The sequence below is a fragment of the Miniopterus natalensis genome, chromosome 19 (genome assembly GCF_054644295.1).
Source record: "Miniopterus natalensis isolate mMinNat1 chromosome 19, mMinNat1.hap1, whole genome shotgun sequence".
Taxonomy (NCBI): domain Eukaryota; kingdom Metazoa; phylum Chordata; class Mammalia; order Chiroptera; family Miniopteridae; genus Miniopterus; species Miniopterus natalensis.
Genome location: NC_142099.1, coordinates 32242865 through 32256087, shown reverse-complemented (window position 1 = coordinate 32256087; position 13223 = coordinate 32242865). Strand labels below are relative to the sequence as shown.

The 13223-nt window shown below is 51.3% G+C and overlaps 1 protein-coding gene and 1 long non-coding RNA gene across 2 annotated transcripts in view; one reads left to right on the top strand and one right to left on the bottom strand.

Annotated features, from left to right (window-relative positions):
- LOC148090944 (uncharacterized) overlaps window positions 1-13223 on the top strand; it is a 71255-nt gene that overhangs the window by 15698 nt on the left and 42334 nt on the right. The gene's annotated exons all lie outside the window — the stretch shown is intronic.
- On the bottom strand, window positions 9275-11495 carry KISS1 (KiSS-1 metastasis suppressor). The gene is made up of 2 exons (XM_087828136.1): window positions 11375-11495; window positions 9275-9492 (listed from the first exon to the last, which is right to left on the bottom strand). Exons 1-2 carry the CDS (start codon window positions 11475-11477, stop codon window positions 9275-9277), a joined length of 321 nt encoding a protein of 106 aa, XP_087684262.1. The 5' UTR covers window positions 11478-11495.

Genomic DNA, 13223 nt, shown 5'->3' with positions numbered 1-13223 from the left:
TGTGTAACAGCGTGAGGCTGGCAGTCAAATTGTACACAAGAGTTGTAGGGACCAGAAGAGAGGCAAAGAAATCAACTTCTAAGAGGGTAACAGATCCAGAAATAACAATCTTTCTTGTTTGTCTGACACTCCAACTCCAAGGCTTGGCAAGGGGCAGCCTTTTGGGAGTCTCTTAGTCTACCTTCTTCGTTCAGCTCTAGGGCATCACAAAGCTCCTGAAGGACTTTCCAGGGGAAGCAGAGCCAGGCAGGCTTATCGGTGCAGCCTGAGCCATGAGGAGGGGCCAGGAGAAGGAGTCTGGTTTCATTCTAAGGAAGAAATACCTAGTCGGCATCACTGCCCACGGGAGAGAGAGTCCTGTGAGGTGTAAGCTCCAACCTGGGATAGCCAGTTCTGGCATTTTAGGGCCCTGTGTGTTCTGACCTGTTACTCTGCCATTTCCATTGTCAGGATGGGGAGGAATCGGAAGATCCCTCACCTTGAGTGTCTCTCCTCTCTGAACTTGGGCGTTCCAGGGCCCTGGGCTGTGGGTGGGAGGGAAGTGGGACCATGAGAGTCTCTCCTCTCTGAACTTGGGCCTTCCAGGGCCCTGGGCTGCAGGTGGGAGGGAAGTGGGTAGGGACCCTTATCAGGTCATCTCCCAAGCCCTGTCAGCCCAGGGGTCCAGTTGTTCTCACAGAAGCTCCCCAGAACCTACGTATGGGCCCCTGGCTGCGTCACCACAAGGTCAGGGGAAGTGGAGCTGGAGGACTCAGAGGGAAGGGTTGCGTGGTACCTGCCCTTTCCCAGCGGGGCAGACCCACGATGTCAGGAGTTGCGTAAATCCAGCTGGAGCCTGGCCCTTGCACCTCTCTTCAATCCCATGGCTGGGCGTATAGAGTGGGAGCCGAGACTTGGGGAGGGGGTGTACTCAGAGTTTCTCTAAAAATGGCCCCAAATCCTATTTTGCTCTGTGATGACCCCAAGGTGATTTGGTGTTCAGACCAAGCCTGGGAGTGGCCAGCAGAGGTCAAGGGTGGGAGGAGAGAGGCTGGGAGCAGGGAAAGCCTGATTTATGCTGCTGTGAACAGCGTGGATTTATGCCTGGCCTTCATTAGTTTTGTGGAGAACGCTTGCCAGGGGCACTGCTCTAGGGAAGGTGGTAAAAAGGTAGAAATTGGACTCATTGAGGCTTAGAGTTGGGGAGCGAAGCACCTCTGGGTCAGTCCTACCTCCCCGTAAAAAGCAAATGGGGAAGCAAGAGAAAAGATAAAAAATTACGTGTCTTCGTTCCACCTGTCCTCCTTCCCGCACCACACTTAGGGCCCCAGCTGGCTCCTTGGAGGAATTTTTCAATCAGATGGGGCCACTGAGCTCAACAGAGATGAACAGATGGGGCCTTGAGAGGAACAGAAAGACCGGAACGGAGTTTAATAAGTAGCCAGGGCTGCCTTGTGTGGGTGGACCCTCCGAAAGGAGTAATTACCTGGAGAGCTCTGGGGAGGCACTGAGACCAGGAGAACCTTGGAGCTGGGGGAGGGGGCAGAGAACCAAGTGTTTTTTTCAGGGGACCGTGGAGGACAGGAAATCAGCCACAGGGTTGAGGTGATCCCAACCTGGGGCCTGCTCAAGGGGAAATTGAAAGAAGGCCTCACAGGTCTTACAGGCTGCAGGGGCCTGGGGAGGAGAGGCTTGGTGAGGGGCTGGGGGCTTAGTGGAGAGCCCTGTCAAAGGGTGTTCCTGCAATGAGATGTACCCAGCATAGTGAGGCCAGATTGTCACATCCTGAGGCATGAGGACTACACACATCATAGATGCTTTCTCCTATTTTTTAAAAAAATGTTTTTATTGATTTTAGAGAGAAGAAAGGAGAGGGAGAGAGAGAAAGAAATATCAATGATGAGAGAATCATTGATCAGCTGCCTCCTGCACGCCCCTTACTGGGGATTGAGCTTGCAACCTGGGCATGTGCCCTGACTGAGAATTGAACCGTGAAACTGCTGTGCCATGCGTGGCACCAGAGGTCTGTTTCATGATTAAAAAGCTTAAACTGGAAGACCCCTTTTCCAGAGGAGGGCATGGCAGCAGAGCAGCAGGAGGAATGTGGGGGTGTGTGGGGGGTGATGCGGGGTGATAGCCCTGGTGGGAGGGTAATCAGGGCTGTGTGCTAAGAATGTCACCAGCAGGGTAGCTGGCATGCGGCAGGGCTCTGAGGGAAAGTGGTTGTAACCCAAGAATGCATTTCCCAGGAAATGGACCCTCCTTCCCTCCCCTCTTTCCTATCATTTTTTTATCAGAAAAATAAATGCTCTAGTTTTAAAAACCGATACAACTAAAAGGCTTATAATGAAAACTAGCAGACACCAGCCCTGTTCCACCACAGAGGCTGTGCCTTTCAACCCTCGCTGTTTTGCTGCTGTTGGTGGTGGCCCATCTTCCTAAAACTTATATGCGTACACTGCCATTTATTAGTTCTTTTATTTTATACCTTATTTATTGATCTTTTTATGGCAGATGAGGATTTCTCTCTTTTATACTCTGATCTTCAATTTTCAAAATCAAAGGTCAGCATTTACAATTATTATAATTATTGTTTACTGTGTATCACGATTACATTTTCTTTCTTGGGTCATTTTTGGCTTTTCATTAAGCTCATCATTGCATCCCCCTCTTCCGTCCCTTGTCTTTCTGTTAACCTTTGTTAAGCCTGTAGGCTCCCAGCTCTTGCTGAGAAGGGCTGCATGAGAAGTAAACATTTCCAGTCCTAGCATGTCTGCAGATGTTTCCATTCAGTCCTTACTCTTGATAGTTTAGCTGTGAATAGAAATCTAGGCTGAAATTTATTTTCCCTCTGAAATTAGAAGTTGTTTTCCAACATATTCTGATTTTACCAAGTCTGGTGCAACTCTGATTCCCGAGTCTCCTCTGCTTTCATCGCTAGGGGCGTTCGCTGCCTTTTCCATAGTGAGCCAGGCTCGCACTGAGGCCCTCAGTGCGGAAACTCATGTCCTTCCATCTCGGGAGCCCGTCCCACATCACCTCTGGCCATAGCTTCCCTTCCCTTCCACTTTCTCTCTCTCCTTTCTGGAGCTCATAGGAGCAGGACATCACAGCTTCTGTCTATTCTCCAAGTTTCTTGTATTTTATCCCCTGATTTCTTTCTGCTCCGCCTTCTAGGAGATTTCCTTAACTTTATATTCTAACTCTTTTATTTCTTTAAAAAATTTCTTCTCCTAAATTTTTAGCATCCAAGGGCTCTTTTTTATCCTCTGATTATTCCCATATTTATTGCACCTGCTACTTGTTTCATGCCCCCTGAGGATATTAAATATAGACTAATTTTTTAAAATGATGTTTCTGTTTTTGTTCACTTTGTTGTTGTTTTTTAAAATATGTTTTTATCGATTTCAGAGAAAGGAAGGAAGGGAGAGAGAGAGAGAAACATTAATGATGAGAGAGAGTGTCGGGGATCTGCTGCCTCCTGCATGCCTCCTGCTGGGGATGGAGCCCGAAACTCCCCATTTGCCCTGACCGGGAGTCAGGACCTCCAGGTCCATGGGTCTATGTCAACCACTGAGCCACACTGGCTTGGCTGTGTTTGTTCACGTTGGTCTCCTCTTCCAAACTGGAGGCTGTCTTAGAAGTTCTAGGCTCCTTGGCTCTCCACTCATGGTTAGGGGACAGGTGGAGGGGTCTAGAAACTCAGTATGCAGGTGCAGGGCTCTGAGAGGGCTTTCCCTGGGGCAATGCCATAGACAGAATGCTTGTGCCCCCCCCCTCCCGAAAATCATGTGTTGAAATTCTAACCCCTAATGTGGTGGTATTTAGAGTTGGGGCCTTCGGAGGTGACTAGGTCATGAGGGTAGAGCCTTCATGAATGGGATTAGTGCCTTTAGGAAAAAGAGCCCAGAGAGCTCCCCCCACCCATCTGCCCTGTGAGGACACAGCAAGAAGATGCCGATTATGAACCAGGAAGCGGGTGCTCATATAGCATTGAATCTGGGGCCCCTTGACCTTGGACTTCTAGCCTCCAGCCCTGTGAGAAATAAAGTTCTGTTGTTTACAAGCCACCCAGTCTGTGGTATTTTGTTCTAGCAGCCTGAACAGACTCAGGCCCCCTCCGATGTTAGTGTCTGCAGGTCTTTTCTTTGGGGCCTTCTCTCTCTTGTCCAAGGAGGCGAGACCTTGCTGCCTTCATTCAGTCACTCTCTTCATCCCCATCCTCACTGTGCTTGTGTCCCTGTGACCAGAGGTCTCCACTGTGTCCTCATGAGAGAAACCTCTAGTTTCTTCCCAGTGGGCTGGGGGGATAGCTGTGTTGGCTGGGGAGAAGGGATATGGGGAATCTAACTTCTCCATATATAGACTTCCCGCTGTCACCCTGTTTTCAGCTCAGGATTCATCCCTGACACCTCCAAGAACTGAGACTCAGTCCTGGGGTGAGTCAGTCGTGTCCCCCCAGGAACCCCTTTTGTAGCTGAGGGTGTAGCTTCCTTCATTCTGCCAAGCCTGCCATCTAATTCTGTCTTCAAAATCTGACTGTCATTTCTCATCTGCTGTGGTCCCTTCTCCCTTCTCTTTGCCCTTGAGAGTTTATGCCCCTCTCTTGTTTCTTTGCTGTCTTTTGAGGGGCACAGGGAGTAAGCATACATAAATGTGTCAACAGTGGTCCTTTTTTTTTTTTTTTTAATGTATCTTTATTGATTTCAGAGAGAGGAAGGGAGAGGGAGAGAGAGAGGTAGAAATATTGATGATGAGTCATTGATCAGCTGCCTCCTGCACGCCCCCTGCTGGGGATCGAGCCTGGAACCCAGGCATCTGCCCTGACCGGGAATCGAACTGTCCTCTCCTGGGTCCTAGGTCAGTGCTCAACCGCTGAGCCATGCCTGGCCGGGCAAAAGTGGTACTTTTTAACACTTATTGAAGGTACTATGTTGAAGGGACCGTCGTTAAGACTATATTGGCCTGGCAGGTGAGGCTCTGTGGATGAGCATTGACCTATGAACCAGGAAGTCAGGGTTTGATTCCCAGTCAGGGCACATGCCTGGGTTGTGGGCTCGATCCCCAGTAGGGGGCGTGCAGGAGGCCTCTGATTAATGACTCTCATCATTGATGTTTCTATCTCTCTCCCTCTCCTTCTCTCTAAAATTAATAAAAACATATTTTTTAAAAAAAGACTATACTGGACAGCTTTAGAGAAAACTTGGGCAAGCAAGACCGCAGGAGATGAGGAAAGTGGGGGCTGTTATGTCCTGGCTCTTTCAACAATCAAAACCAACTCCTGCCCCAGGCTCTCTGCTCTGAGTCAAGGCTGGGGACATATTGTGCTCTGATGCCTTTAAGATGGACAAAGGCACTGAAGGGAAGGGCATGATGGCGCTTTCTGGGCTTGACTTCTGTCACCTCCTTGAGACCAAGTCTGCACTTGGGGAAACTGCTTCCAGAGAGAGAAGTAGATAGACAGGGTCAAAATTCAGATGCCTGGCCCTGGCAGGTTTGAGGGGAGGAGGCCTGCTCTGGGGATTGGTGACTTCACCTGTATTGTCGTTAAAGACATTTGGAGTGGGAAGGGATGGAGTTCCACTGGCTGCCAGACCTGATCCCAAGACAAAGCGCTCAGGAAGAGCCTTAGCCCTGCCCCACCGTGGGCTTGGGGGAAGGAAAGACTGGAGTGCACAGGAAAACTGGTATGTGGAGCTAGAAAGTGAACCTCACTCAGCTCTACAACTTTCCAGCTACGATGCCCAGGCCTTCCTGGTGTTTTGTCCTTTGGGGACTGTCCAGAGACCCCAGGAAGGTGTGGATTTGAGTGCTCCCAGGCAACCGTACCTCCAGCTCTTATGGCTCTGGTGCCTTGGCTCTCTGAGCCTACCCAGAAAGTCTGGAGAGGAGAATGGGAGTCCCTGGTGCCAGCAATGTTTATATCCCCTCATAGTCTGCAATCTGCCCTGCACCCTTCCTCCAGTCCAGGATGCAGGTTCAAAGCCAGGCTGGGAGCCTCATGAAACCAAAGATCTCTTCCCAAGACATGGGGCCAAGAGCTACAAAGCCCAGAGTCTCACAGGCAGTGGGCCCAGCACCAGCAACATGGGACAGGCAGACCCAGCTCTCCTCCCGCTGCCTGCTGAGTCAGCTAGAATGGACACCCTGGAGGCCCCTGGGTTGCAGCGGGAGCGGATGGGGCCCCAAATGTAGTTAGAAGGGCCGCCTCACACACAGGGTCACCCAGACGCATCTATGAACATACACACAGTTTCTCATATTTACCCCCTCGCCTACCCAGCTGCTTATACCACAGAGCACGCTTCCCTCTCCTGCCCTGAAGCAACGCACACGCACCCTCCACCTTCTGTCTGTCTAAACCCAGGCTCTGAGGAAGGGTTGGAGAGGTCACAGGGAATGTTGTAAAATGAGGCTAAGAGTAGATTTCAGAGACGATCAGCCTCTTCCTACCACACAGTCTCCATCAGGGGAAGACTGGTCCAGGGAGCAGGAGAATAATTCACTTAACAAACTGGTTGTTGGGTTTATGATTCCTCTCCCTAAGGTACAGAGACATCTGGGATGTTTGCGGGGATGCGACACTCTTCCAAATAAAACCAGCACCCCTGTCATGGCATGCCATGCCCTGAGCTCCCAGCGGGATCACTGATTTGAGAGATCCTGGGGGACGGTGTCAGGGTAGAGATGGTCTGGGGCAGGTTGTCCTGTTCCCATGACAGGCTATCTCATTGTCATAGCAACAAGGTTCTGACTCCATCCTACTCTGTCCTGGTTTCCATAATGGGTGAAACACTGTGGCACTTCACAGGATGGTAGTGGGCCCCGCAATCCTTGTGGGAAGGAGCATGTCCATCCTAGACTGAGCCGAGGTAGCTTGAGGCTGTCAAATACGGCTGTGTTTTCTCGTGGGCAGAAGGATGGATTTTCTAGAGTTTCCCCAGTAGACTAGCTCTACCCTTTCCTGCAGAAATTTCAACTCAGCTACTGGGGCCCTTGAAATGTCCCCACAAGGCTGACTGACCTTTCCCAATGTCCACCATGGCTGAGATGAAAACCCTGCCATCTCAGAGAGGTGTCAGAAGCCTGGTTAGGCTTGTCTCTCATTGGCTGTGTGCCTGGAGTGAGGCATTTATCTTTCTGAACCTCAGGGCTCTCCCCTGCGGAAACTGGAATGACATGCCCAGCTCCCTGAGTGGTTTCAAAGATGCAGAGTGAGCAATATGTGTAAAGTACTTGAGCCATCCAGGGCTCTGTGGGGAGAGGGCCTGGGTGGCCCAGGTCACTGTGGACACCCCTTGAACATGCAATGAGGCTTCAGTGCCTTGGGGCTGAGCACCCAGCACAGGTCTAACTGGGGCTGGGTGATGGTTAAGTCTCAGTGGACAGGGCAGCAGTTGGCATCATCTTCCAGGTCAAGCTGTCCAGCTGGCTGAAAGCTGCCCCAGGAAAGAAGAGGTACTGAAGCCGTCTGTGTCCCCCAGGCCTAGATCAGGGCTAGTCAGAGTGTGGGCTGTGGCCCATGCCCCTCTGCAAAATGTTTGTTACCCATTCACAGTGAGATAAGCCTAAGAATGAAGAGGAACTCATTGAGAAATTTTTATAGCAATTTGATTTTGGGGGGGGGGTCACTGTTCAAAATCATCTTTACTTATTTGATTGTTCAGCCCTTCTCCCTCCCCTGCCCCCACCCCGTCCCCCCACTCCAAGAATATAAGCTGCAAGAAAGCTGTAGTGTTTTCCCTTGCATTTTGCAGATCCTGGCAAAGGGGCAGTGGGCTCTGGGACTTGCAGCTCCTCGAAACGTGAGCCCGGCGTGCCAACCCTCCTCCCATGGTCGGGTTCCTCAGTTAATGTGCCCACCCACAGACACAGGAAGAGAAAGCTTAGAGCGAGCCGGAGCCTGTGACTGCTCCCCAAGCCCAACACCTTGCAGGCACTGTCTTCAAGGGGCTCCCCTTGGCTTCAGGAGCCTCCTAGGAGTAGAGTGGGCTGATTGGGGAGGAATCTGGGGCCACAGTTCCTCTGTGGCAGGGTGGCAGGGTGCCCTGGCCTGGGCAAAGTAGATCCCACATAGGGGGTCCTCCTGAGTTAGATGGGGCTGGCTGTCCCCACAGAATAAGATATAGGTCTTCATTGGGGGGAGGGAGGGTGACAGGTCCTAGGTTGGGACTGGGGACTTGGGGCGGCAAAAGGGGTGTTTCCCACGAGCATAGTCGATAAAGGAAAGTTAGGTGAGCTGTGGGGATGGCCTTAGATGGTTGCCCAGCTTCCCGCCTGAATTGGTGTCTGGATCTGTGTTAAGGCCCATGATTTGGGGGCTGGCTCTCTGGTCCCTGGGGTCTTCTGATGAGGCCATTGATTCTGCCACCACACCTGGTCTAGCCTGATTGGCAGGAGGAACATTTTTTGGCGGCCTATTCCAGGATGTAGTTCCCCATCCAAGGACCAGAACTTTTATATTTACAGGATCCGTTCCCTGAGTGGCTTCCACAGGAGCCACAGAACTGGCCTGGGGCAAGTAGGGAATAACTCTGAGCCTCAGGGTTATGTCAACAAGATTGTTGTTGGGTCTTTGGGAGGCAGGCCTTCTATGAGACAGACACCATTTCCTCCAATTTCAGCTGCTTCCTGACTTGGGACAAGCCTTGGAACCTTCTTATCCAGGTCTCAGTTTCGCAAACCTCAGTCGCTATGTGGCTTCGTCACCAGTGTTGCTTTGCATGTTTCTCCTACCTAAGAATTCAGGGAGCACTGCTTATGGAACCTAACGGGCCCTTTGTCTGGGCCACCTAAGCAATAAACACTTGTTTCTCATGGCTCTGGATGTTGGGAGGTCCAAGATCAAGGCGCCTGCAGATTAGGTTTTTGGTGAAGACCTGCTACTGGTTCATAGACGGCTTCCTTCTGGGCTAGAAATTTGATATTGCTAAAACCCCCAAGCATCATCCAGTTTTGACTTCTCTTTAGTTATTTTTAAATTTTTCACTTTTTTAGTGAGAGAGAGAGAAAGTGTGTGTGTGTGTGTGTGTGTGTGTGTGTGAGAAGCACTGATCTGCCCCGGGAAAAAGCAACCTGGCCCCTCACCACGTCTATTTTGCAAAGCACTGCCCTTGGTAACCCGAAAGCCATCTTAGAACCAGCTAAAGAGCCAACAGAAGAGGAGAGAAAGCGAAAAGTCTCATCAGGGCGGCTCGCAGAGATTAGCCAATATCCATCCCAGCGTGGAGCTGGCAGCGTTTCCTTTATTGATCAGGGTCTGCGACTCCAGGGCCCCCGCGAGCCCGAGCCCGGCTCAGCGGGGGGTTGGAAGCCCCCCGGCCGCCCGCCGCCGGCCGTAGCGCAGGCCGAAGGAGTTCCAGTTGTAGGCGGACAGGTCTTTCTCCCGCTGCACCAGGCGGCTGCGGGGCGCGCGCGGGGCCGGCCACCGGGGCCCCACCACACCCTCGGAGGCCCCGCACCGCGGGCTCTGCTCCCAGGTGGCCCGGAGCACCAGGGGGCCGAGCTGCTGGCCTAGGACAGAGCCACAGGGAGACACTGTGAGGACGGCCAGGAGAGCCTCCTGCAGCTCCTGCTCACAGCCCATCCTGTGCTTCCCCTTTGTTCCTTGGCCTCCAGGGAGCTCAGAGCTCAGCCGGGAGCACCAGCATCTGAGCTGGGTGCTTAGGCCATTGGTTCCTCCCTCTTTCAACATAGTTTTGATTTCAGATGTTTTCCAGAATTATCTTCAATATCTTTTATATGAAATTACTTCCTTTTAGGAATCGAACCTAAAGAAAACCACGGTGTTTGCTGGTTCAGCTTGGCTCTCTGCCTGACCCTCTGTCCAGTTTCTGCATCGGGCTCCCCAGCTGGACTGTGAGTCCTTGGAGCAGGTGGGGCCATGAGCATTCATCTCCTTACCTCTCAGAGTGCTTGAAACAGGGCCTCAAACATAATAGGGCCTCAGGAAATGCTTGTTAAGGATATAAAAGCTAATGAAAAGCTTGTAGCTACAGAAATCAAGAAAGTGGAGCTAAGACCATTGTTCCCCCACAACCCCCAATAATTGTAGCTCTCTAAATAAGCTATATAAGGACTCAGTGAAAAACAGAAATTATCTGGGTCACCATATCCGGCTCACCTCCCCCATTTGGGTATAATCTTTGGGTACAATCTCTTCATACTGAGGGTTAACAAGGCTAATTTGGAAGGCACTTCACATGCAAGGCCCATTAAGTTCACTATAATTTTTGATAGAAAAGTAGTGCAACTAGCTCTGAGTACACAATGACCCCAGCGAATTGTGGCAATTGATTAGCGGAAATGAGGCCTGGTGTGTGAGTGGTTGTGAGTTGTGGGGGTTGCTGGCTTTGAGGCCCACGCTTCAATGCCCTGGCTACTTTGGAGAAGAGGAGTGTGGGCATCTTCCTCAGAGGTCCCTCCCACCTTGCCTAGGGCCTGCCTGAGATGGGGAGGGACAATGGCTTCCTTCCCAGTTTTACCTGCTATCCCAGCAGTAGAATCACTTCTCAAGCTACCTTTTGTGGCCTCACCTAAAGCCTTTTGCCCAAAACAGCTAACAAACTCAATGCTCCTGGGCAGTGGTGAGGTCATTTTCATCCAGAAAGGACACCTGATCCCAGGAGAGAAGATACTCTTGGCAAAGGACACTGGGACCATGTTCTCTTTGTTCTGGGACATTTTATGGGCACAGTGTATCACATGTGAAGCTATGCTCCATAGCTAGAGGAACTGCAGTCCAGACAGGCTAGGCCATGGTTCTAGCTGGCCCAGAAAGCTGAACCAAGCAGTGTTAAACCCACAACTGCTGACTTGGGGAGTAGCACCACTCTGATGTGTGCCACTCAGAAACACCCTCTTCAGGAGCTCTGGCACCTGCTGGGCTCTGCAGTGTTTGACTGAGTGGCTTTGGAGAGGCATCTTTACATCTTTGGGCCTCAGTTTCTCCAGCTCATCGGTACCACAGCAAACTCGTAAAGTTGATAGGATTTGCTCTTTTGTTCAGTTTTTTTCCTCCCCAAATTCCCCATAAAGGGACTGGGGTCACTGATGAAGGAAACTTGCATTGTAAATTCCTTCCCAACAGCTCTGCCCAGAGAGGTGATTGGCATGGAGCAGGGAACACAGTGTGAGAAAACCATGAAGGAGCATGGTGGTTAACCAGGACCTGAACCTAGGTAGGCGAGCCCACTAATGCCACAGCAGGAAAGCCACCCCTAACTTGCAAGGTTAATGGGGCCATGAAATGAGCTGCATGTGCCAGTCTTGGGTTCCATTAAATACATTGTTTAACTCACATCAATAGATTAGCCATAATCTGAAAAATGTGGTCAATTTCATTTTGATACAACTCACTTGCTCCCTTCCACCCTTTTCCCCAGACAACTCATACCTGTGGATCGAGGATTCTCCATGGGAGCCACCTTTTCTAGTGTCTCCCTGAAGGAGATGGCACAGAGGAAAAACAGCAGCTGCCACGAAACCAGTAGGTTCATCCTGGTGAGAAACCGAGGGTCCTAGAAGTGCCCTGAGGCCGAGACAGAGAGAGGGAGGAGGGACTGGGTCAGGCACAGGTCTGGGCTGGGTGCAGGGGCAGAGCCCATGTGAAGGGAGGAGACAGCCTCTGCCCTTGGAGGCCCCAGTGGAGGAGTGAGTCCGAACAGACACATCATGGAAATGGAACTGAGATCACTTGCACAGTATAGTCAAAGCTGAACTCGTTCTAGATCAGGGAGGGCTTCCTGGAGGCCAGTCAGGCTAGGAAGGAAGGAAGGATCCCCACTGGTGGGAGGGGCAAGACTGCTCAGATTGGAAAGGGGCCAGAATTCTGAATCTCGGGTTTGCTTGAGAGGAATGCTGGAGAAATGAGAGGTGAGATATGAGCGTCGGCGTGAGCAGCGAGGGGTGCAGTGAAGTGGGCCAAGGAGTCCCACCTCATGGAGGACACTGAGGCCCAGACATTCTCTCTGGAGCCTGGGCACCTCCCTTCATGCTGGGCTCTGCGTAGATCTGCGACTGTCCCCATTCCAATAGGCCTTCTCAGCCTGGCCCGTTTCCCTCCTGCTGTAATAGAAGCAGTTCTCTTCCTTGAGAAGCAGAAAGCAATCAGGAAGAAAGCAATCATCTTGCTCTCTCTTGCAGCCTTTGGCAGCCTGAAGACCATCATTAAATTGTCTTACTGCCTACAATTCAGGGAAGAGAAAACCCTTTCCCTGATTTGTCAGGGAAGTTGTCCCCGTATTCTATTTTCTGTGGGCTCTGAGAGGATGTGAAGTGAATTGACCTCGTAATTTTGGCTGTTGACATGGGAGCTGTGTACCCTGACCCTCGCTCCAGCCTCTTTCCCTTTACCCCCTCCTGCCCCCTCCCATCTCTTCCAGCTCCCAAGTCTAATTTCTCTTTGAAAAAGTCATCATACACTTGGACATTGTCCAACAAACATGATTAAAAGCAAACTGATGGGAGGCAGTAGAGCTGCAGGTGGAGACAAAAGGGTGTGACACCAGATCTAAGGCTGGAGCCACTCTGGATTGGGGTGAGGAGCAGTGGGGGTTGGGACTATCGCGTGTGCCCATCAGCCCCACCCATCCTTCTGTTCTTGCCCCACTCCCGTTCCCTCCTGTTCCCTCCAGGGCCCAGGCATGGTAAGAAGGGGAAGAGTCCCGAAATGGAATCAGGAGTATTTGGATCTGGCCCCAGCTATGCGCGCTGTCCCTGTGAGACAGGAGCAAGTCACCCCCATCTCTGGGCCTTATTGCTCCACCTGTAAAATAAGACCATTGGGTTAGACTGGCTACCGATTGGCCCCACAGATAACCACTTATCCTTGCAGACTCTGATTCTGTGACAGCCGGAAACCCAGTCCATGGCCTTCTGCACCTGCCTTAAGGGGCAGGGAGTAGAGGTAGGATTGGTTCATTAGAGAGAAGAGAGTAAAACCATTTTTTGTGTGGCTTCAGACTGTGGATATGCACAAGGTCCAGGTTTATTTGGAAATCATTTTTTGAGTACTGACTGGGTGCTGTGTTAGATGTAAGGGTGCACAGGTGCTAAGACACAGGGTTGCTGCCAACCCCTCAACCCCTATCTCAAGTCTAGCACAAAAATTGAGTCCTAAGCAGACCATTTTAAAATGACACTGTAGCCCAGCCGGCGTGGCTTAGTGGTTGAGCATCAACCTATGAACCAGGAGATCATGGTTCGATTCCTGGTCAAGGCAAAACAGGCTCGATCCCCCGTGG

Bases quoted from the DNA above. Each gene is read 5' to 3' on its own strand.
- KISS1 (XM_087828136.1), bottom strand. From the start codon at position 11,477: ATGAACCTACTGGTTTCGTGGCAGCTGCTGTTTTTCCTCTGTGCCATC. The intron at 9,493-11,374 runs GTATGAGTTGTC...GCTCTGTCCTAG, and splicing joins GGAGAATCCTCGATCCACAG to GCCAGCAGCTCGGCCCCCTG.